At 43.3% G+C, this 23552-nt stretch overlaps 5 protein-coding genes across 7 annotated transcripts; 3 read left to right on the forward strand and 2 right to left on the reverse strand.

Annotated features, from left to right (window-relative positions):
• Positions 1-859: 859 nt before the first annotated feature.
• Positions 860-4701, forward strand: LOC100823591 (S-(+)-linalool synthase, chloroplastic). Its single transcript, XM_003573545.4, has 7 exons — positions 860-1401; positions 2110-2338; positions 2514-2886; positions 3056-3274; positions 3466-3604; positions 3825-4064; positions 4157-4701. The coding sequence occupies exons 1-7, from the start codon at positions 1219-1221 to the stop codon at positions 4421-4423; spliced, it is 1650 nt and encodes a 549-aa protein (XP_003573593.1). The 5' UTR covers positions 860-1218; the 3' UTR covers positions 4424-4701.
• A 353-nt stretch (positions 4702-5054) lies between these two features.
• LOC100825426 (pentatricopeptide repeat-containing protein At1g02060, chloroplastic) lies at positions 5055-8136 on the forward strand. Of its 2 annotated transcripts, none has more exons than XM_014901643.2 (2): positions 5055-7530; positions 7704-8136. In XM_014901643.2, exon 1 carries the CDS (start codon positions 5162-5164, stop codon positions 7043-7045), a length of 1884 nt encoding a protein of 627 aa, XP_014757129.1. In that variant the 5' UTR covers positions 5055-5161; the 3' UTR covers positions 7046-7530; positions 7704-8136. The 2 variants fall into 2 exon arrangements, with proteins under 2 accessions (XP_014757129.1, XP_003573599.1); XM_003573551.4 differs by having other exon boundaries at positions 5055-7520.
• A 100-nt stretch (positions 8137-8236) lies between these two features.
• LOC100828108 (histone deacetylase complex subunit SAP18) lies at positions 8237-10743 on the reverse strand. 2 transcript variants are annotated; one of them, XM_003573560.4, is made up of 7 exons: positions 10587-10743; positions 10350-10496; positions 10167-10199; positions 9477-9587; positions 9195-9290; positions 8531-8602; positions 8237-8444 (listed from the first exon to the last, which is right to left on the reverse strand). In XM_003573560.4, exons 2-7 carry the CDS (start codon positions 10458-10460, stop codon positions 8412-8414), a joined length of 456 nt encoding a protein of 151 aa, XP_003573608.1. In that variant the 5' UTR covers positions 10461-10496; positions 10587-10743; the 3' UTR covers positions 8237-8411. The 2 variants fall into 2 exon arrangements, with proteins under 2 accessions (XP_003573608.1, XP_014757130.1); XM_014901644.2 differs by having other exon boundaries at positions 10350-10491; positions 10587-10737.
• A 1366-nt stretch (positions 10744-12109) lies between these two features.
• Positions 12110-15302, forward strand: LOC100846413 (UTP:RNA uridylyltransferase 1). The gene is made up of 6 exons (XM_014900409.2): positions 12110-12675; positions 12813-13175; positions 13287-13510; positions 13631-13694; positions 14226-14422; positions 14551-15302. Exons 1-6 carry the CDS (start codon positions 12202-12204, stop codon positions 14762-14764), a joined length of 1536 nt encoding a protein of 511 aa, XP_014755895.1. The 5' UTR covers positions 12110-12201; the 3' UTR covers positions 14765-15302.
• On the reverse strand, positions 15158-23259 carry LOC100846719 (protein DETOXIFICATION 46, chloroplastic). The gene is made up of 14 exons (XM_010235436.3): positions 22652-23259; positions 22076-22170; positions 21540-21648; positions 20722-20777; positions 20030-20085; positions 19314-19452; positions 18773-18910; positions 18625-18693; positions 18425-18535; positions 17401-17529; positions 16476-16553; positions 16140-16211; positions 15720-15782; positions 15158-15625 (listed from the first exon to the last, which is right to left on the reverse strand). The coding sequence occupies exons 1-14, from the start codon at positions 23073-23075 to the stop codon at positions 15524-15526; spliced, it is 1641 nt and encodes a 546-aa protein (XP_010233738.1). The 5' UTR covers positions 23076-23259; the 3' UTR covers positions 15158-15523.
• Between the last annotated feature and the right edge of the window lie 293 nt (positions 23260-23552).

Here is a 23552-nt window from a genome sequence, read left to right on the forward strand (position 1 = left end):
TATTATTTTGTAGCTAAGCAACTCCCCAGCTAGATGCCGCGTGTACCTAAGTATGGGTTCGTCATTTCTAAGTCTGCTTGATGCACGACGACGACCAGATACATGCATGTGCATTGTAATTGTACGTACACACGCTAGCTAAAGAGTGGGCTTCTAGTTCAATTTAGGCTGGGCATGCATAGATAGCTTGTGCTAAAAACTTTATATAAGCGCGTTAAATTTCTATCATTGGTACGCAATCTCCCCGTCCCAAGATAAGTGACTTGTATTTACAGAGAAAAGAAAAAATCAATAAAGCTGATGTAGGCCTAATGCAAATTGTTTTTTTTAGAAACACAGTGCAAACGCAGACGCTCATCCCTATGAACGCACACACGCACACACTATCCCTATGAGCACTTCCGAAAGACTGGGCCGGCAGATCTTGAGAGATTGACGAAGTCACCGCAGGCGCCTCGTTGTTGACGGGTACGTCACCTACCACTGAAAGAACAGCGCCGGTTAAATCCAGAAAAATGTGACACCCATGTCAAGTCTAGAACTTAAATCTGAATGGGCTGGTTCCGCCATAAAGAACCGGACCACCTGACCTAGGGTCAAAGGGTCAGTTCACTGCCTAAGGCAAATTGTGTGTGTGCGTGTGGCCACTTTTGCATCGTGTTACGTGGGTAGTACGTTTCTTCTGGCGTTGTCTGCTCTAGCTAGCTAGCAAGCTCTAAACCTAAGGTCACTGTAGCTTAACTGTACCACATTTTAGAGGATTTTCAACGCGCGTGGGCAGAGACATAACACACGCATCTCTCGCGCAATTAAATTAACTTGTGGTATCACCCCCCCCCCCCCCCCCCCACCCACACACACACGTACACACTCAGATCCAAACCCCAAATCAGGGACATATCGTTGGATGGAAACTCCATTGATCTCTTCCTATAAATTGGAGGCAGGCCATGCACACATCCCACATCATCCCTCCCAAAGACCTTATATATAGCTAGCTGCATTCACTTCAGTTCAGTTCTCCATCGATCATTACATACTACACAGGCTAGCCTAGCTGATTAATTAGTCTACTCTGTAACACACAATTGAGCTAGCTAGCCACAAGTGCAGAAAATCTTGGGTCTTGTAGTGTGTTCTTGCTTACCTAGCTACGTACGTGCTAGCTGCATCAGCGTCGTTCAGCACTTCAGCTGTGTCTCGATCAGCTAGGAATTAATGGCTGCGGCGCACAGCTTCTTCTCCTTCTCCGTCGAGCCACTGCACCACTCGGCTTCGCCGGTGACCGCAGGAAATTGCAGTCGCAAAGGCAGCGGCGGCGGTTTCTTCCGCCCTTCTCGGGTGATATGCCCCGGCCGGGAGCCCGCGTCGGATGAACTGTCCAGTGATCTTGATTTGCAGGTACTTAATTAGCTCTAGTCCTTGTTATAACGACCTATATATAAATATATATGGGTCGTTATAACAGTCTTTGATCCTTCAGTTGTCTGTGGTGTTTATTAGTGCTGCTGGGTTACTTTTGGTAGATGTTGGTGTTTACTTTTGTAGTGCTTATTAGTGTTGCTGGGTTTTTGTCCCGTAGTTGGCGTGCTGATTGCGAGCGCTGACAGCAGATTTCCTAGCGAAGCTAGAATATTTTCGTTGAGCAATTATTGGATAAGGGGTATCCCGGTTTGAAAAAAAAAACTAATGTCGAGGTTAGCTCTTTTAACTAGGCTTAGTTTGAATTTGCTAAATTGCCCTGTGCTGAACTTTATAATTTGATATGAAAAATAAGTGCAAAATAAATAGGCAAAAGTTGGTCAGGAAACCGGAAAATGAGCAGATGTAATTATAAGAAAAATGAATGCCAAACGGAGCTCCTAACCTCAAACCAAAAGATATACATGTTTACGATCAAGATAGTAAGATATCTAAATTCTAAAAAGACATCTACTCAAGATCAATATAGCGAATAGCAAATTTATGTTTGTATTTCTATGTTCGTTAATTGAAACTCCCTTTTCCAGCGCAAAAAAAATAATTATGTTTGTATTTCACATGTATCTAATTAATTCAGTACTTTTTTCTCTAAAAATAAAATTCCGTATCTGATCTGTGAAACACCAGGAGGGCCTGATCACGAGTGTGCAAGCGTTGCTGCGTCAGCACCCGAAGAGCAGCCATGGCATGATCACCACCGTTGATCACCTCAAGCGCCTCTGCATTGACCACTACTTCCAGGACGAGATCGACAGCGTCGTGGACAGATGCGTGGATCTCATCCACACCGATGATCTCTTTGATGCAACACTTTCCTTGAGGCTGATGAGAGAAGCTGGGTATCATGTCTCTGCAGGTCAGTAAAAAAAATTAGCATAAGTTTAACGATTTTGAGCGCGATAGACGCAAAGTTTACAAACTTCTGGTGCGATTTCCGCTGTTGATTTTTATAATTTACCGCCTCGAGACGAAATAATTGTTTTCATTATGTATTACCTGCCTAAAACAAAAAAAAATTCTCCACGCGGCAGATGAGGTTCTTGGAAAGTTCGCAAACGGTAATGGTGAATTCAACCATGGTCATAGCAAAGATATCAAGGGGTTGCTGAGCTTGCAAGACATGTCACATCTCAACATGGGAGAGGCTTCACTCTACAAGGCCAAGGAGTTCTCAAGCAAGCACCTTAGATCTGCAACAAAGTACTTGGAGCCAAACCTTGCAAGGTATGTGAGGCAGTCATTGGACCATCCCTACCATGTGAGCCTGAACCAGTATAAGGCCAGGCACCATTTGAGCTACCTGCAGAGCTTGCCCACCAGGAACACTGCAATGGAGGAGCTGGCTCTTGCAGAGTTCCAGCTTAACAAAATGATGCATCAGAGGGAAATGCAAGAGGTTAAGAGGTATATATACATGTCTAATTAATCATCCATTGGATCACACAAAACTAGCTTGCTCTATATATATTAACAAAGTTTCTCATGTTATTAATTGACTGAGTAGTCAACTTGCAATACAAAAAAATGAAATTTGATTGCTTTTATTAACTGTGAAAGATCTATTGTGATGCAGATGGTGGATGGATTTGGGATTGGCTCAAGAAATACCGGCTGCCAGGGACCAGGTTCTGAAATGGTACATGTGGCCCATGACTGTCCTCCCAGGGCTCCCCTTCTCTAGGTACCGGATTGAGATGACAAAGATCATCTCATTGATCTACATTGTGGATGACATCTTCGATCTTGTTGCCACTCAAGAGGAGCTCTCCCTTTTCAACCGAGCGATTAAAAAGTGAGCATGCATGGATGTTCTATCATGATAAATAATCTTACAGCTAGTTAGAACAAATATATTTCTGTGAAAAGTAAGGTCAACTTTCATGTTGGAGTATTTAATTTTTCATGGATTATCTAAGACTTTATACTTGTATAGATACGTTTAATTAGTGTTATAAAAAAATCTGACATAGTAAAATTTGACAGGTGGGATTTTGCAGCTGCTGATTCACTCCCCACCTACATGATATCATGCTTTAAGGCTCTTTACACCGTCACGAATGATATCGTAGATATGATCAGAAATGAGCATGGACTAAATCCGATCGATCATCTCAAGAAAGCGGTATGCCTCCTGGAACTATTCTTATTTATTTTATTTTATTTTATGTGCCAAGACAAGTATAAATAAATGAATTGTGCGGGAATACTATATGTAGCTAGACACCATATTGTATATATTTCTATACACCATATATTAAGTTTCTTAAAATTTTACTTGTACAAAAACAGAAGTGAGCAAATAACATTAACTAGAGAAAGCTTACCTTCTTGTGTTTTTGCAGTGGGCAACTTTGTTTGATGGCTTCATGGTTGAGACAAAATGGTTGTCTTCTAATCAAGCTCCTGCACCGGAAGACTACCTAAGAAACGGCATTGTCACCTCAGGAGCACCACTTGTGTTCCAGCATCTGTTCTTCATGCTAGGTCACGGTTTAACAGAGATCGACAGAGATCGAATTCCTCGGATCGTCTCCTGCCCTGCAAAGATCATGAGGCTCATGGACGACATGGGCAGTGCCAAGGTCAGAACTTCTACAAATTAAGTCATATATAGTAATGCCTCCAACCTTGGTTAACAATGATCGATCTTACATTTCTTGTCCCCTCCCTGCAGGATGAGGCCCAAGATGGGCTGGATGGATCGTACAAGGAGTTGTACATGAGAGAGAACCCTCATGACAACGTAGAGGAGCACATGTTGGAGATGGTCGCCGGGGAGTGGGAGGAGATCAACAGGGAGTGCTTCTCCAAGTCATCCTTTTCGCCAACCTTCGTCGGGGCGTCTCTCAACTTTGCGAGGATGGTCGGCATCATGTATGGCTACGACGACGAGCAGAGGCTCCCTGTCCTCGAGGATTATTCCAGGATGCTCCTCTTATGAATGTATAGTATAGCGCTTGTCATTGCACATAAAGTCTTGTGTATTGGTATAGTGCATCTTTTGTAGTGATGTTACGAATTAGGAGGTTAAGGAGTTAACGTCATGCACCGTAAGAGCGTGTTTGTTGCAAGTCACTAGACAATACATAGATATAGATGTGTATACTATGGGAATAGTCGTGAAAGACATGTAATTAAGGGGCATGTGTGCAATGTTCGGGCAGTAATAGTCATCTCTTCTTATTGCTTCAGAGATATATAGTATGTCTTATTATTTCACATAGTATTCTTGCTCGCGTGGATAGTTCATCTAGCTAGAGACGCCACCTTACTACCTTAGGCGCAGCTAGAGAAGTTCATCTTTTCGTCTTGTCTCGGATAGCACTCTTATGAAAAATGAAATTGAACTAGCATGGATGGTCAATTGGTCAATGACCGTATCATAGTTTGTCATTAAAACGAAGATTTGTTTTCCCCAAAGCTTGGAGTCAATGGAAATTTTCCTATCAAATCAAGTGCTAAATGAACCGATGTTTTTTTAATAAAAAATCTAATTTACAAATCAAACAAGTCCCATAAATAATCTAAATTGAGTGTCTTTCTGTTACTACTATAGATGAATTGAGTGTCGTTTTAGCAGGATAGTAATTACGGAGTAGTTTCTTTGGCATTCTTACAAGCGACAGACAGTAGGCAGTCTTCAGGAGTGTTGTTCAGATAACCTCTATACGGCTTTGTTATGGGCACGACGGCGAGGCCACCGCCGCCGCAGCAGCAGCCAGAGCCGGCGTCCGTGGCGGCGGCGAGGAAGCTGCACCACCTCCTCCGCTCCCGCGACCTGCGCCCGGCGCTCGCCTACCTCGCCTCCCTCCCTTCCCCGCTCACCCTCCTCCCCAACCACGCCCTCAACGCGCTCCTCCGCGCGCTCGCCGCCGCCGGCCGCGTCCGCGCCGCCACCGACCTCTTCCGCCGCATCCCGACCCCCACCCCTCACTCCTTCAACTCCCTACTCTCCGCACTCCTCCGCCGGGGCCGTCTCCGCGCCGCCAACGCGCTCCTCGCCGCCTTCCTCCGCTCGCGCACGGCCTCCCCCGACGCCGCCACCCTCAACACCCTCCTCCACGGCCTCTCCGCCGCAGCCCCGCGCGCGTCGCCTCCGGCGCTCGTCAACCTCTTCCGCTTCCTCCCGGAGACCTACGCCTTCGCCCCCGACGCCGTCTCCTACAACTCGCTGCTCTGCGCGCTCTGCCGCGCCGGCGACCTGCCCGCCGCGCGCAAGCTGTTCGACGTAATGCGTGTGCGCGCGACCGGGGGGAACGGTTCCGTGCCTCCTGATGTCGTCACCTACACGACCATGATCAGGGCGTACTGCGCGAGGAGGCTGGCGGACGAGGCGCTCGCGGTGTTCAGGATGATGGCAGCGGATGGCGTCCCGCCGAACAGGATCACATATAACACGATGGTGCAGGGGTTCTGTGAGGTTGGTAGGGTGGACCTGGTGAAGGGATTGCTGGAGACAGACTCTTTTAAGCCAGACACGTGCACATTCAACACGCTGATGGCCACGCATTGTAGGGAAGGGCAGGTCAAGGAGGCCATGGAGGTGTTCGGCCAAATGGTGGAGCTCCGTGTAAGCCGTGACTCTGCAAGTTATAGCACGGTGATCCGGGGACTGTGCGAGAACGGGGAGTTTGTGCGGGCTGAGGAGCTTGTGGATGAGCTTGTGGAGAAAGAGGTGCTCAAAAAGCGAGGGGGTTGTGTGCCGCTCATTGCGGCATACAACCCCGTTTTTGTGTATTTATGTGAAAATGGGAAGGCAAATAAGGCAAGGGTTCTGTTTGGGCAGCTATTGGATCAGAGGAGCAAGGTCGACTTTGCTGCATTCAAGACATTGATTCTAGGGCACTGCAAGGAGGGAGATTTCGAAGAAGGGTACCAGCTGGTGCTCTCAATGTTGAAGAGGGATCTTGTGCCTGATGATGAATGCTACATTGCCGTCGTAGATGGATTTTCGCGGAGAGGAAGGATGAAGATTGCATGGGAGGCCCTACACAGGATGCTGGACAGTGGTCTCCGGCCTAGCACAAGCACGTTCCACTCGGTTCTTTTGGGGCTTTTGAAGAAAGATGGCTGTGCAAAAGAAGCTGCGGATTTGATTGAGATAATGCTAGAGAGAAACATCCGCCAGAATTTGGATCTTTCGACCAATATGATCGACTCATTGTTAAAAAGCAACCTAAATGAACGTGCTTACAGAATTATTACATCTCTATATGACCATGGCTATTACATCAAGATGGAAACCTTAATCGAGAGCCTCTGCGAGGAAAAGAAGTTTATAGAGGCAGCGGAACTTACTTTGTTTAGCTTGCAGAAGCATCATGAGTTAGGTGTGGCAGTATGCAGTATGGTTCTGGATGGCCTTTGCACTGCTGGTAGAGCTTCAGATGCATTCCGGCTTTTCTACGAACTCATCGAGAACAGAGGCACTTCTGCTGCTGTGGCACCTTCCAGTTTGGTTGCACTTTATCATGCTCTCAAGGAAGATGGAAAAATGAAAGAAGCTGATTTTATCGCTAAACAGATGAGGCGTGCAGCTGCCAGAATTAAGGAAAGGATCTAAGTTTTTCCAGGGACCAATTCAAACTTTGTGCTGCTCCATACACTAAGTACACCGTTTACACTAGGTATTGTGGCCTTGAAGAGAGGGCAGAATACGGAAACTGTATCTCAAAAACGGTGGTTTGATTAACTGCATGTTGAGAAATGAACTGAAGGAAGGTTACATGCTGTAAGAATGCAGATCAAATCAAATTATATTTGTTAACCATCCTTGAACGGTTCGATTGGGCCATTGGATTGGCAGACCTTGAGACGACAAGAACCATCTGCAGGACTGCCACATTACAATCTTGCCGGGATCTAGAGCATTTCTTCTCAAGGGCTGGCCATTTTTGAGAGGAAATGAAGTGATAAAAAACAAGACACTGCTCCAAAGATTTTGCAAGGGAGAGCTGTGGGAGATCAAACTTCAAAGTGTGCGTCTGCACTGCAGCATAATTCATCCAAGGAGAAGGTTTCCTAAAAAAACTGAGAAGGTAATACGAGGTACTTCAATGGTGTTACATCATTTACCAACATCTTACTGCTTTCAACTTGCATATATAATACATAGTACGATAATGGTGCCACAACATTTCTTAATAAATTGTGAGGCATTTATGGAAATGGTTCTTTGCGGTTGTGCAATTGCTCAGACACATCCCTCTTTTTATCTTCAGATAGTGAATCAGTCATTACGGAATTCTGCTCACACAAGTAAAGAGCGCTAAACCTGGAGTGAAAGTTATTCCATCGCCAAACAGCCTTCGTATTCTTGCTCTGAAGATCCATTATGCAAGAAACTCAAGATTATTGTGATCCCGTTTCAAGAATAGATTGCACGCTCAGCTGCTCAAATCCAGTTTGTTTGGTAAATTTGGTGTTAGGCGTTACTGATGAAGATTGCTCACAAGTATCAGCAATACATCGAATCTGAAATATCACTGCCCTGATCGTGTTACATGGACCACTACTGGTTGTACCAAATTTTGGCCATCATAGGCAAGTGAATTTATATTTCGTGTTCAATCAGATACGTCATTGTAATGGACCATCAAAACAAGGACAGTTCATTTCGAACCCTACTCATACTTGGCTAAATTCCGTCTCAAATTCCTGCCTATGTTCAATATTTCTTATTACCTGCATTCTTGCTAAAAAACATAGTTAAGATTTCGCAGCTCCAACAAGCCTATATGCATATAACAAGCAATGACACTTAATGGAGTTCAAAATGCCAATTTAATTCCAAAGTTGACAGTATTACAGGCAGTTCTGGTTGCAATTCCCTACTACCAAGGAGAACCTTTGAACACACAGATTAAGATATTACATTATCACAGCATGACAAACTACGGTGATACACACTATTCCGCATGAAAGTGAGCTCACTGGATCGAAACACTCAAGTAATCCCCTATCTGCAAAACAAGGAACCATAGGTACATCAACTTGTGCGGCAACAAACAAAAAGATTGCAGTAGCATAATCAAGCACTGATGTATACCTGGAAGCCCAGATCTGCAAGAGATTTGGCATCATCCCCTCTTCCATGACCATAAGAGAAGGTTGAACCCACCTTCACAATATCCAACAAGATGAGTTAAAACTTTATCGGTTATGAATGGCAGGAAACATGTGTAGGGCAAAAGAAATTAATGGATGTTGTGGTTTAACCACACTGAATGAACGTGTAACAAGTGGCTTTTCAGTACAAAAATGTTGATTACATAACATCAATAGAATTCTTTGTGATAGACAAAGGGTCTAGTGCTATACCAATGTCACTTTTAGGAACACAGTTGATAACAAAACAGTTTAATCATGGAGTAGCTCTACATGCCAACATTAAGAGACTTTTTTATATCAAATGGAAGTATGTAATGAACATAAGCTCACCAACAGTAATCAAAACCAAAACTAATTAATATATCATGCTAGTATTGCAATATCCAACTCATTCCTGAAAGTAGAAGTACATAACCTATCATCGGTAATAAATGTGCTATTACCTATCAGGAATTCAAGATTTGGGTACACGGGCAAGGACTCTATATTCTAGTATGCTACAGTATTAAACACGAAGGATTCTTTAGAAGTTTGGACCTTGATATTGAGAGCAATAATTGATTTGCTAGGTATTTGTAGTCATGACAGAAATAAACTTATACCTGTTTAACAACAAACCGGCCATTTTTATCTGGGTACACAAAAGCAAAAGACAGCCTCGCATTTCTTTTCCTTGCTGGCAGAGCAACCTCTTTCACCTGAAACATTATCATAATTGTGCTGATTAGACTATCAGGAAGTGCAAAACACTACTGGTGTGCAATTAACATGTAGGCCCAAGCCACAATTGCAATTGTCACACCCAGTGGAATTTTATGACATTCCACTTTAAATTATTTTTCTTTCAGATGTGGAAAGTTAGAAATGTAAGAATATATTTTTACAAGATCAGTGAGCTCGCGGAGCGTGGCATCCTTCCATGTGTAAATCTGAACTTCATCTTTTGGCTCCTTCCCTCTTGTAGCAAAATCTTCGTTTAGGTGATGAGCACCAACCTAAAAATAAACCACCAGGATAAGTTCTCTTAATTATTGTGTTTCTTTAAAAATCTGTAGTATCACTATCCTGTACTGAACAAAAGATAAAGCTAGAGAACATCAGGATCATCAGTTATCTTGTCAAATCAGACCCATCAAAGAAATCCTTGATTTCTTAAGCACTATTTGTTTACAATAATTCTTCATATACATATACCTACTAGCGTCTCTCAAATCAGAAACCACGGATTCACGAACCGAATCTCCCATTCACGAGTGTACATTTGTACCACCTAGCGAACCAGACTCATGAGGTAGCAAATTGTACACAAGCACACTATTAATGGACCATGTCTTAGTTGGCACATTCGGACAGCAACAAACTTCCCCGATTACTTCAGACCGACCATCCACACACCACCAAATCCAATTTAAGATTAGAACAATATATAATGTAACCAACCAAATCGTGGATAACATAAGCGTGGGGATATCAAAAGCACTCTCAACAGTCAGCACAACAATCGGAGCTATCGATCAACACAGAAGGAGAAACATTTACGACAAGAAAAGAAATGAAGAAATGTTAATGCTAACCTTTGTGAAGACCCGGAGCAAAAGAGGGCAGGTCTGCACAAGAAATAAATTAAAGAGCAACTAATCAGTCAGTATTAGCAATCATCTTGACAAAAAATCAGACTAAGCAAATATAATTCCGCTGAGCTGCACACTAGGTACTCCGTATATACCAGTGCAGCCTTAGGGTTAAGGAAACCTAACCTTCTCGCGGTCGATGGGCTCGGGGCGGGCGCGCGCCATCGGGGGCGGGCCACGGTGCTGCATGGGCGGGCCTGGCCGCGGCCTCATGTGCATCTCGCCCATGCCTGCCATCTCTCTCCTCGGAAAGCGAGATTTTCCCCCCCTGCTCTGAGATCGATGCAAAAACAAGCCAAGGAGACGCATCAATCTACCTACTTTTCTTTGGACCCGGAAGCTGATGAAACCGGGCTTGCTTACCTGCTCTGCTGCCGCTCGCCGCCGGCCGCCGCTCGATGGATGATTCTTCGAGGGTAGGAAGGGGGAGAAGAAGAGTAGCCGGCGGCGTGGATGTCTCTGGAAGAAGTCTTGGGATTTTGGGACGTATGGGGGAAGCTACGGGATGGGCTCGGCAGTTTAGGAGTTAGGAGGGATTTTTGGGCCTAGTGGTAGTGGGCCGACTTGGGCCATATTGAAAAAACTCAGTTTTTCCGGTTAACCAGGTAAAACCCGAATTAACCGAGATAGTATCGGTTTTTAATTATTTAAGACCGAATTTTTTCTGTTGTTTTCAAACACTGATCAATATATAGACTTATTTTTTACCCCATGTTTGTTGTAATCTTTTTTCACCTCGACAATATTCAAGGTAAAAATAAACCGAACAAACAAAAACCATACATGTAAATACCAAGAGAACTATTTTCATACTCACTTCGTTCAACAAAAGATATCTCAAGTTTGTCAAAATTTGGATGGATCTAGACATGACTTTAGTGTATAGATGCATTCAAATTTAGTCAAAGTTGAGACGTACTTTGTTGGACGGAGGAAGTATTAAAATTTACGTTAGTTGTGTACTTGCGTGCACATTGTCGACTAGGTTTGAAAAACATAGCTGAAGTTCGTCAACTCATTAGCTCGAGCCAAAAGATGTGTCACCAAAGGAGATCGACTCCTAGTCTGAATCTCAATGCCGGAGAATCGCTCGTTATTTTTGGAGCTTCTCACTAATAAAAATAAAATTTTAAAGTTTGACCTCTCACTTTCACGTTTTGGAACAAATTTTAGACGGGCCTTCAAATCTTTGGGACAAGTTTCCATTTTAATTAACAATCTTCAAAGATACTGACTCATGACGGTTAAGAATGTGCAGTACTAGTACTCTAGAACGGTACTTCCTTCGTTTCATAATTTTTGTCTCAAATTTGTTCAAAAATGGATGTACTTATTCCTAAAAAATGTCTAGATACATATAATATTTCGACAAGAATTATGAAATAGAGGGAGTAGTAAGCATTTTGCTTCGTTACATACTCCTTTTTTTCTAAATATTTGTCATGGTTTTAGTGTAATTTTGCAACGGAGGGAGTACTGTTTTATAGGTATTTATACCAGGATTGGCCTATCCGCTTTGCTCCGAAACCCGGCAACCCGCTTTGTGCTCCATTCAAGAGGCAAAGCGCGCTGGGCACTGACTGACACACTCCACGATTCCTTCGACTTCACGCCTTCCTCGCTCTGCTCCTCGGGAAGCGCAGCGCGAACCACCGGCGCCATGGCCGGCGGCGGCGACGCCCCCAAGCCCCTCATCGACGGCGCCTTCCTCCGCTTCCTCCTCCCGGCCCCTAAACCCGCGCCCGCGCCGGAGCCCTCCCCTCCCGCCCGCCTCGCGCCGCCGCACCGCCTCGTCGCGCCGCCTCTCCCGCTGCCCTGCCACCCCCGCCCCGACGAGCGCCTCTTAATCGTCCCCCCCACCCGCCCCGACTGGCTCCCTCCTCCTTCTCCTCCTCCCCCTAATCCGCCGCCGCCGCGGGCCGCTTTCGTCCCGGGCCCAAGGCCGCGCAATGCGGGCCGCCCGACGGCGACGAGGCGGATGTTCGAATCCCGGGGAAGAGAGAACGAGAAACCCCGTCCGGTGAGGCGATTGGCTGGCGATTTCGCCTGGAACGGAGCGCGCACAGCGGGTTCCGAGAGACGGAGTGTGAGAGTTCCCGTCGCGAAAACGAACTGCGGCGAGGTGCTGGCGGCCCGCGCAGGGACCAGGCGGGCGGCGGCGGCGGCTCAGGTTCAGAGGAAGGAGAAGGTGTGGGTCGCCGTGGGGAAGAAGGTTGGGAGTGGGAATGGCGGCAGCGATGCCGAGGACCCCGCGGCGGCGGGTGGGGGCTATGCCGGCGGAGACGAGGCCGAGGGGAGCGTCGAAGCGGATGAGAAGCCGGAACCGGAGGACGACACCGACGAGCTTGATGGCGATGGCCTGCTTCCTGGGGAAGAAATGGGGAATTATCTCCTCGGCGCTGGTGATCATGATCGGCATCCTGGCGATGATGGCGGCGAGGAGACAACCGAGGTAAATGCAATTCCGAAAGAAGAAGAAGAAGAAATCATCTCTTCAATTCATCATGAAGTTGATTGCACACTACTGTCACATTTGATCTGCTAAAGAAATGTTATTTGCTTGATCGATCATGTTTCTTTGCTCTGCAGAACCTTGTTTCGGAATCGAACGGATTACTGCGCTTGAGAGTCAAGATGCGCAGAGGGTGGATCGAATGCCGCCATGACATCGACAGCTTCGCACCCGACTTGCTCTCCCTCTACGAATCCCTCAAGCCATCAGAGGAGCACAAGTCCAAGCAGACTCAGCTCATTGACTCCCTGGCAAAGTCACTCAGCAAAGAATGGCCCAATGCCCGGCTGCATCTCTACGGATCATGCGCCAATTCCTTCGGAACTTCCCACAGTGACGTTGATGTATGTCTCGAAATCGAGATCGGCACGGAGAGCACAGTGGAGATTCTCCAGCGACTGGCAGACATCTTGCACGGCGATAACTTCGACGATGTGGAGGTAAACTTTCACTATCTGGAGTTTTGTAACTGGAAATCCTGTTAGTAGAATTTTACTGCAAATTGAGACTGTTTGGTTTGATCTTCCGGTTAATTAGATTGATCTGTGCAGGCGATTACTAGTGCCAGAGTCCCCATTGTGAGGATGTTGGATCCAGGGAGTGGCTTCTCTTGTGACATTTGCATCAATAATCTCTTTGCTGTTGCCAACACAAAGCTTCTCAAGGATTATGCCCAGATAGATGGTAGACTGCTTCAGCTGGCTTCCATTGTGAAGCATTGGGCCAAACTGAGGGGTGTCAATGAAACATACCGTGGAACCCTCTCTAGCTATGCGTGAGTTAAATGATCATGCTGGGCTCATGTTTAGATTAGAGTAAAAAATAGATAATTATTATGTTTATACGAATGTTCAAAAATTTGGGGCTCATTGACTTGTTTATATGAAAATTGCAGATATGTGCTTATGTGCATCAGTTTCTTGCAGCTGCGAGAGCCCAAGATTCTTCCATGTTTGCAGGTTTTGTATCTTGCTAGTTCTTCTAATCACATCACCTTTTTCTGAATAAATCATCCTTGTGCCAGTGCAAGAACTAATGAACTGCTGACATATCGGGAAATGCACTTTCTAAATTTTCCATTTACAATATTTTATAAATATATCCTGTCTGCATTTATCTTATTTGTTATTTTTAAATAACCTTTTTCTTTCTTCTATTTGATGGTGGAATATGTGCTCTAGTCGTCGTGGATTTGCTCCATTGACACTGTGCCTGCATATGCATAATTCTCTTTGGATGGCTCAATCAATTATTATGGTTGGTCAATTTCCTTTTTTTTCTTTCTTTTATCTTTTCCCTGTTTTGCCAATGTAGAAGGTGTATTTTGGTGTATGTTTCATCACTTCTGAAAAAAGCTGTATTTACTAATTACTAGATAACCAGAAGCAACACCAAAATGCATGTCCCCCTGTTTTCAGCTTCATGGTATGCATGGTTTGGTCGATTTCATCCTCATGCAACTAATGTTCTCCTTTTCCCCACATTTTCAGGCTATGGATCCAACATATATCATGGTTGTTGATGATACCAAATGCACATATTTCGACGACATTCATCAGCTTCATGATTTTGGGGCTGAAAACAAGGAGAGCATAGCGGAGTTACTCTGGGCATTCTTCCACTACTGGGCATTCCAGCATGATTACAGGAAGGATGTCATCTCCATCCGCATGGGAAAGATAATCAGGTAAATTACAGGCCGATGATCATTTATCAAACCAAAAACTCCGGCATCCATTCCATAAAATTTCAGCTAGGTTACAAGAATGTTGCATGTTCGTTTCTCACCTGTTGTGATGTCGTGACTACATGTAGCAAGAAGGAAAAGGACTGGACGACTCGCGTTGGAAATGATCGTCATCTGATGTGCATCGAGGATCCTTTCGAGATCAGCCATGACTTAGGCCGTGTAGTTGACCGGCAGACTATCAGGATCATCATAGAGGAGTTTGAGCGAGCAGCTGATGTGCTGCAGCATGATAATGACCCATGCGTGACTCTTTTCAAGCCCTACAATTACGGGACCTGATCATAAAAAATACCCAGAAAATTCAGAGTACGTTTCTGCCAGGAAGTGAAAGTTTTGAGATGCCAAACTGTTTCAGCATTTTGACAAACAAGATAAGTAAATGAACTGGGTGCATTGAGAAAAAGAAGTTCGATCAGGTGCATTTACCTGCTAGATAGCTGCTATGTTATTTCCTTCAGGGAAAACTGATTGGGTAGGACATATCCCAGCTGTAAGCTGCAATGAGTTCACTGCAACAGGTACACTATCATGTTCTATGCCCTGCTCGCCTGAAAAAGGAAAACTCAAACCATCGACATTGATGGTGTGCAACCGCCTGCAATCACACCAGGAAGGCTGGACGATAACCTTCCAGTTCCAGGGTTTCTGCAACATCAATATTTTCTCTTGTAATTTTTTTTGAAAAAAATATTTATACGCTTGCGTAACTGCAGTTTTACAGTATCACAAGTGTTTGACAGTGTAAATATCATAGCCTTCTCAGTAGCAATAATGCGTGAGATAGGAGCTCATAGGACAAAAGATACTAACAAGAGAATCAATCCTAACCTAGAGCCAATTGGACTTTCCTAGTTCTAACCACCTCAACCAAGTAACTTCGCTTCCAAGATCACCATGTGCAGGTCCTGCTCTAAACATAGAGCCATGGTCTACTTCTTACAAAGATGGTGGTCAGAAACAGACATTGAAGAACAATCTTTCCAGGACTAAAAATGTGTGTGTATTTGTTGCCGCCTTGCTTCAATCAATTGTACATCCTTATGTGGCCTCCACCTTGACATAATCAGGCTGGTTGAAGTTTTTGTTATATAACATCCCCGTTGGAGAAACAAGCCTCTGTACAGCACTTCCGAACCGACTCTGGAATGGGAATATTGTTCCAAGAGAGCGAATTAGGACTAACGTAAGCTGTTACATTCTAAATATAATCTTGAAAAAACAGAAATGACCATACCCATTGGAAGAAGACAAGTATCCACCAGCATAGTGGCAAGCTACTAAATTTGTCGCCAACAAACTTTTAAGATGAAACAGGAAAAGAAAAAAATGTCATTATCAGAAATTCGGAACATTATTAACATAATAATGAATCTCGTAGAGTACAAAAAATAGCAAAAACGAAAAAACTGTTTAAAAATTGCATCTACCAACAGCATTCACATCTGACCAGAAACAGTACAGACCAGATTGTGGTCCTGTTTGCCATGGTTCAGAACTCCAGACCTCATAATTAAATATTTGGAGTTTTGTTGTTCTGAAGTTCACATGTCATTTATCAATGCTTTCATTAATAAAATAAGAAAACTGCAAAAAAACAATGTGCTCCCTTTGAAAGCACTCGCCATGAGAAAAGAAAAGAAGGAAACGTACATACCAACAATAGAAAGGTACCAATGCAAAAGCATGCACCCATTGATTGACTCAAATACCTGAGATCCCTTCCAGCCTGAGAATAGAAAGAACTGTCAGACATTTCGTGACATTTTCCAGTAAATGTTAGGTTTGCAGCTGCTGATCCTATAAACTTTGCAGAATAGGCCCTTTATCTCTTAGTTGCTATTGCAGTATCACAAAATGTTGAAGATGGTTCCCAGTCATTATTGTAGAAGCAATGACATTTATGCAAGTTTTTGATAACGTTATCCCTGTCCCCTAATGTACTTTCCAGGGAATTGGTCTAGGGTCAGCCAAATTAAGTATGATAGCTTACCAATAATGTTCCTTCAAGGCAGTGTACTGAAGGTGTCACCAACAATGCAGTGAAATATGGGATCAGCACTTTGTGCATCTGTTAAAAAGATAATGTAATCGGATTAGCTAGTCACACTGTAGCATGAAACTTTCTGTACAAAAACCAAGTTATGAAATGCTGGATTAATGAAGCATGAAACACCATAGGACATGCAGGATGACATGCAAACAAGTTCCATATTTCATACGCAAAAAGAAAAGTTCTGCAAAGAGTAAGTGAACAATTCCTAAGAAGATTGATATCATGAAGGCGGCCTTTTAAAGTCAAGATCAAGATTAGCAATAAACTAGCAAGCAGTTTAATTAATGTCATGGACTATAGTTAGATGGCCCTGGACCTGAGTGTGACCACGTCATGATGAAAGCCACACCACACTACTGCAGGGGTAGGGAGGAAGGAACAGGACTAGATTGATATATCTCTAATTGCTACCTCAATCCATAGGAGGTCCAACCCCATGATTATATAGATGAAATGACTTAACCATAAGAAACCCATCTCTAATATTCTGACGACCCAATCCAATCTTAACCATAAGAAACCATCTCTAATATTTTGACTACCCATGATTACTGGCTGCCATGTGAAACAGTAAACGAGTGGACAGTCAGGCCGACACAGCTACAGTATCACATGCAAATAATATCCACTTGGCCCCCCAATTTCATGCACATGACAGTAAACGTAAGTTTCACCATAAGCATCTTAAAATCCATATGAACAAAGCAACATTTAGAGTATGAAATTATGCCGAATGAGACAACAGATACAGGAGCAAAAGTTTCAAATAATGCATGATTAACAGATGTGGATTCTAGAGATACAATATATGATGAAGATAGCCTTTACTGACAAGTTACAGATACTTGGAAACAACACCTACCTGTTGTACAACCATTTGATCATTGGTAAAGAGACTGGGAAAGAGCCACGGAACAAGTGTTCCTACTGCCCCTACAGTCATTCCAGCTATTGCTCCAATCACGAGAAGTGACTTCAATAGCATCCTTGCCTAGATTAAAGGTACCTTCAGTATCGTTCAGAGTAATGAACGTAATATTCATACAGTCTAATGTAGATATAAACACAGTGAAACGCAGCTGCTACTTTAGTCAATCAAAGCACCACAAGTGCAGCACAGGTAATGTCAAGCATGTGTATTGCTCACTAGCTTTTGCTATATTATTACAGGGAAAAGAAAGTAGGTGTATACGAAGCCTTTTATGCAACAAGCGCGCGTCTGAATCCGCATATTGCATGCTTTTATACCAACAGTACCTGTCAACAGCAAAGACACTTCGTGTCCTTAGAAATATTAAATCTAACAAAAATGTAACAGTACCAACTATCAGGTTCTTGTTAGTTTTTATGGCTGAACTATTATTTCTAGGCTTTCCAAATGGCATATGAACATATGAACACCGTAATTTTTTGCCAGTCACATTCAGCCCTCTCTTGACTAGTTGACCCTTCACCCTAACAAAATTGATAATTACTTGTTGGTGTGTCTCAAGATGCAGACAGATTTTGGAAACCTGATGAACAAATAGGATCCTTGTGAAGAATAAATGTCCAGGAAGAAAAATCAAAAGGGAAGCGTCTTCAACGAATTCTCTCATCTCCCGAAAATGTAAAAACAAAAGGCAAGAACGAAGGAAGCGGCTTGTGAAAAATACACTGTTGAACGGTTGAAGAGAGGCTTCGCATAAAAGTTGATTCATTGGCATTTAGCCAGACCAGATTAGTGTGCAAAACATAAAGTGTAGACTGTCCAAGCATACATTTACATCAAACACAAATTTGCACATATTCTTGGATATGTACTGATAGTACTGCTAACAATACAACATGGATAATAATAACAACATATTAGTATTTATAGGAAAATGAACAATGTAGCTAGGTACCTTCATCAAATTGCGGTTGGCTCCATATATCATCTCCGGCATGAACGACTGTGCTGTTTGTGACAGGGGCTCACCCCAAACAGTGCACATGCACAAGACATTAATCATAACCTTCACGACATAAAGTAAACAATGCATGTTGTCACATTTTATAGATATATCCTTGTAGGGAAGCACTCCATAAGCTAAAAAGTATGTACCTGATGGGCTGCAAGCGTTATTGCTCCCATAGAAGTCGCGGAGTATGTAAGTAATGCATAAAATGCTACCTGGAGAAGATTGAAACAATTAGTTACAATGAAGCCAAGGAAAGGGCATAGATCATTAGTATACCCCAAAAATTCATACCTTCGATGTCATTGTCACAAAAACAGGAGCTGCAATTTCAATTATCTGCAGGAGCTCTCTTATTGATGGGATTGTGAATGAGAAAGCTCGAAAACCTCTACTGTTTAGATTTTGCATCATCATAACAGCTGCAACAACCTGTTTGTGTCAAAAAGCAGCCACTTATGAAATATGTGAGCAGAGAACTCAAACCTATAAAGAAATTGACAATGTGATCAACATCACAAAAGGCTAGACAGGGAGAGTACTGTTTAGTTTAATTAATTGGGTAATCAAATTATGAGTGAAGAATTGGATAAGGTAACATGGAATATAATTGACAACAGAAGAGCATGTGGCTCATCTGGACAGGGTGCAGTCTGCCTCGATAAGCAATGTATTTCTAAAAGTCTTGGTTAAGAAGGCAACATTACTTCAGAGAAGATACATAAACTTGCTTTTCAACAATATGTGTAAACCTTGATGACTGACTCACAGCGTCATTCTCAAGTCAAGAAGTGACAGCATGGAGACATGCTGAGGAGACTGGAAATATGTGTACCTGTGAAACCATAGTTGCCCAGGCAGCACCAGCAATTCCATAGCCACAAATAGAGCAGAGAAATATATCGCCAACTCCATTTATAACACTAGCAGCTGCCAACGCTTTCAAAGGACCCCAAGAGTCTTTCATGCCTAGACTGAGTTATGGTAAAAATGTGATGTAATAAGACAAGCATCAAATGAAGATATTTGTAATATGACATCAAATGGAAGACTTCGAAGTGTTTACTGTTGCCTGGGCTATTGTACTCGTGTATGTATGTAATCCATGTCTGCTTACAGGATATCAATATAAAGATTGTACGGCCGCATAGTCAGTAAAGGCAAACATATTCCAAAGAAATATAATTGGGTCATCTCAGCTCAAAACAATACTTCCCGTAGGTGCTCTTTAGATGCAAGAATGCATTGCTCTAACGGTTGTCTAAGGTAGTTCAAACAAAAACATTTGAACAGCGGGTAGGGTTCTAATGTAGAGATAAAAATTTAAGAATTTTATTTCCTGTTGCCCTCATGATACATGCCTCTGCGCATAAATTTATTATTTTCATGGAAGAAAACAATAGTAGCAACAAATATATACTTCATAATCAGTAGTTTAGCAAAACGAAAGGTCAAATAAGAAGGCATAAACAACTTAGCTGGAACTAAAGAACTTGATGGAACAAAGTATATCTAATGCAACAAAAGAAAAGGAATGAGCAAAATCCGTACCTAGCACTTTGAGCAACTAAGCCAACAAGAACTGCAGGCCACGCGAAGCCTCTGATCTGAAAATGATTTTATGTTATTTCACATGAAAAAAACAGGGTAATTCAATTTTATATCTTATAATACAAGGTATTGGAAGAGTAATGCAAGCATACAAAACAAACAAGTATCCCTGATAAGCCTTGCAGGTAGAACACTCATGAATTTACAAAAAATGCTGACAATGTAAGGGAAAGTAACCTATGTGCTGTCCAGTCACAAGATAATCAAGTGAGTACTACCTCCTTACAACAACAATGGACATATTAGGATTCCTTTAACAAAGGCTTTGACCAAAAATGACTTTGATCGAAATCATAACCACAAGAAAGTATTTTTTAATACGAATACAGTGATATCAATTTTATGTAATTGTATATTAATGGAGTAATTCTTGATCAAAGCCTTGGTCCAAGGAAAGCTAATGTGCCCACTATTGTTGAACAGAGGTTGTATAACTAGAACAGTTAGGTAAATTCAAAAATTAGTTGTATCTACAAGATTATGATGATAAGCAATTTCAGGAGTTAATTAAGCACACCATAAAGTGTCATTTATACATAAGAGAAACATGAACTCCCTTCGACAGTCAGCTGGAACAGCAAATAGATAGCCTAAAAGGTAAAACTGTTGAGACACAGCCGACAGATACAGACCTGTGCATATGTATTGGCAGAAGAAATAATTTCATAATTTCTTGATCCAGTAAAAGCTGAAAAGAACGTATACGAGTTTGAGTAAGTACAATCAGTAGAACCAAACATATGAAACTCTAAATTGATAGAACCAAGGGCATCTTTGACAAGTACACATCCTTATCTAGTGATAAAGTTAGTATAAGAACACAATTGAGATAAAAGCATCACATAACTCTAAATCTAAGCAGCCTTGGCAAGCTTAATTGAGTCTAGGAGAAGGACAAAGTGGGTTTTCAACTGAAAATAACATGAAAAGACAGAATCTAATGATAAAAGAAGTCCTCCAGCACTTCAGTAGAAAATATAAGATGGCCAATGCTTTCAAGAAAATGACAGTTTCAAGTCCATTTCAAAGACTTGCCACTCAACACTTTGAGTCCCAAAAATCTTAGTGAACAGAAACATTACTATAGCACTAGCTAAACGCACGTGCATTGCTACTGAATTATTTATTATTTTCCATAAGTTGCTTAAATGCGCTATTGTTCTTATGTTTCTAAATTTTGTGCCGAATAACAATTATCACAAAATCTTGTTCTCGGAAAACAATTATCACAGAACATACATCAATCCATTCAATTGCAATCAAAAGATTGTGACGTGTATATCGCGTATATCTACTGTATTGAATAGGTGCAATTACATTTATTTCTTAGAATATATGAAATAGGCTTAATGGAGTGAACGGGTGACCACCAAAACTCAGATCCTTATAAAGAGTAAAGAAAAGGAAGAGTTACAAACAACATCATAGACACTTGATTTCAAAAACCTACCAGTCAACACTTGAGTCCCAAAAATCTTAGTGAACAGAAACATTCCTATACCAAAAGAAAGAGCTAGAAACAGCAGCATAGATACTTGATGTCGTGCAAGTTCTTCATCCTGCATATAGTAGCTGCAACCAAATTAGCTTACATATAGAGCAAGCTAAACACCAAGAAGCATAAATACGACAATATGTGCCAAGTGGCTGCGGGAGTGAAACCACCGTCTAAACAGACTTCAACTTCTGACTGACCAATAATTGCCTAGTAAAATCGAAATACCCATAATGCTATTTTTATTTTGTGTCGCAAAACAAGTGTATAGTTCACGAAGAGAACATGAGCGTATTTCAACCTACAAGAAAACTCAAAACATGAGCTTTTGTGAATTTCTCTTGTGGAGTTCATACTTTGGCAAGTCTACATAACAAAGGTTTTACTACAGCTTCTATAGCTAAGTTGATATAATCCATCCCATACTATTGCCGAAGAGCACACTTCCCTTCAGGTCTGCAAGGGAATAATCTAACATGAGCTGCACGCACCTTGTTGGCCAAGGAGGTGGCCACCATGTTGGAGGTTGCGACCGACAGGAACATGAATATGTAGCACAGGTAGTCGCAGAACACGGCCCCAGGCCCTGAAACATGACTCAGGGAAATAAGCACACGTTACACCGAACCGAGGCAAAGACAATGAGCCAAACTTCATCAAATCCGCATCTCAGACCACGGCACAGTTTATCAAGTACACGCAACATTGCTTAAGATGATGACACAACTAAGCCAAACGAGAAAAAAACATCTTCGTCAATTTGGTGATTAGTTCACACCAGAAATGCTGTATTTGGTCGATCAGTTTGGTTGTTCACGTGTTTGTAATACAACTTATACAAGTGCTGGGCAGATTTGAGCATTCGTTATTCTCCCCCTCTACCCCCAACAAGGCAACAACTAAAGCCGCCCCCAGGCGAGATGATGCAAGCAGAAACAGTCATACATAGTATTCTGAACCTTACTCGGCCGTTGTGGCTTTTTTGATTTAAAAACCGGGCAGAAATGCCTTTTTGGTCTGAAAAAACAAAGAGATCCCCGGTAGACACTAGACAGTAGAGTAGGGACCTAGGGCGGCGAGCTGGAGGGAGGAGGTCTGGCCGATGACCATGGTGTCGATGAGGCTCATGAGAGGGCCGCAGATCCACAGCCCCAGCGCCGGCCCCGCGAACACCACCACGTCCCGCACCTGCGCCCATATCCCCTCCGCCGCCGCCACAACCTCCTCCCCATCCGCCAAGGCCTCCAGCCCCAGTCGCTGCCCCTCCTCCTCCTCGCCCTGTCCCTCCACGACGGCGACAGCGCATCGGCGGCGGACTAGGGAGAGGCGCGGGAGGCTGGCAAGGGCGCGGGCGGAGTAGGGTAGCAGGGGGAGCGCGGGGAGGGGCTGCAGCAGGCGGACCCGGCGGCGGGGGGAGAAGCGGGTGGCGGCGGGCGCCGGGAGGGAGGCCGCCGCGGCGGACAGGAGGCGGAGGTGCGCGGACGAGGACATGGCTGGAGGAGGCCGATGCTGTAGAGGAGCGCTGCAAGCCCTGCCGCGCGCGCGGTGAAGTACTCGGCTCCGCCTTTCCGGCGGGGGATCGTGTGGTTGGTGGCGACGCGGGGGACGGAGCCGTTGCTGTACCTGTCCTGTCTGTAAACTCTTCTTCTTCTTCCTTTTGAAAGCAAATGCCTGTAGTCTGTAGACCATTAGCTCTAGTCCTGTACAATACGCCTGTATATATACGTATAAAATACCCCACTGCCCAACACATACTGACAAAATAAATCCCGAGGAAATACTGCCGTCCCAAACATCTCTCGCATCGAGGCACATGTTTCTTGCACGTTTTATACGACGTGACAGAAAAGACAATGACCTTTTCTGCAACTTGGAAAGCCTCAAAGTTCATAATTGCCAGGTTTATTTCCAAATGTACTTGAAAATCAAAATATAATTTGAGCATTTCTTCCACCAACAGCACAGGAC

This window comes from Brachypodium distachyon, chromosome 3, assembly GCF_000005505.3.
Source record: "Brachypodium distachyon strain Bd21 chromosome 3, Brachypodium_distachyon_v3.0, whole genome shotgun sequence".
Classification (NCBI taxonomy): domain Eukaryota; kingdom Viridiplantae; phylum Streptophyta; class Magnoliopsida; order Poales; family Poaceae; genus Brachypodium; species Brachypodium distachyon.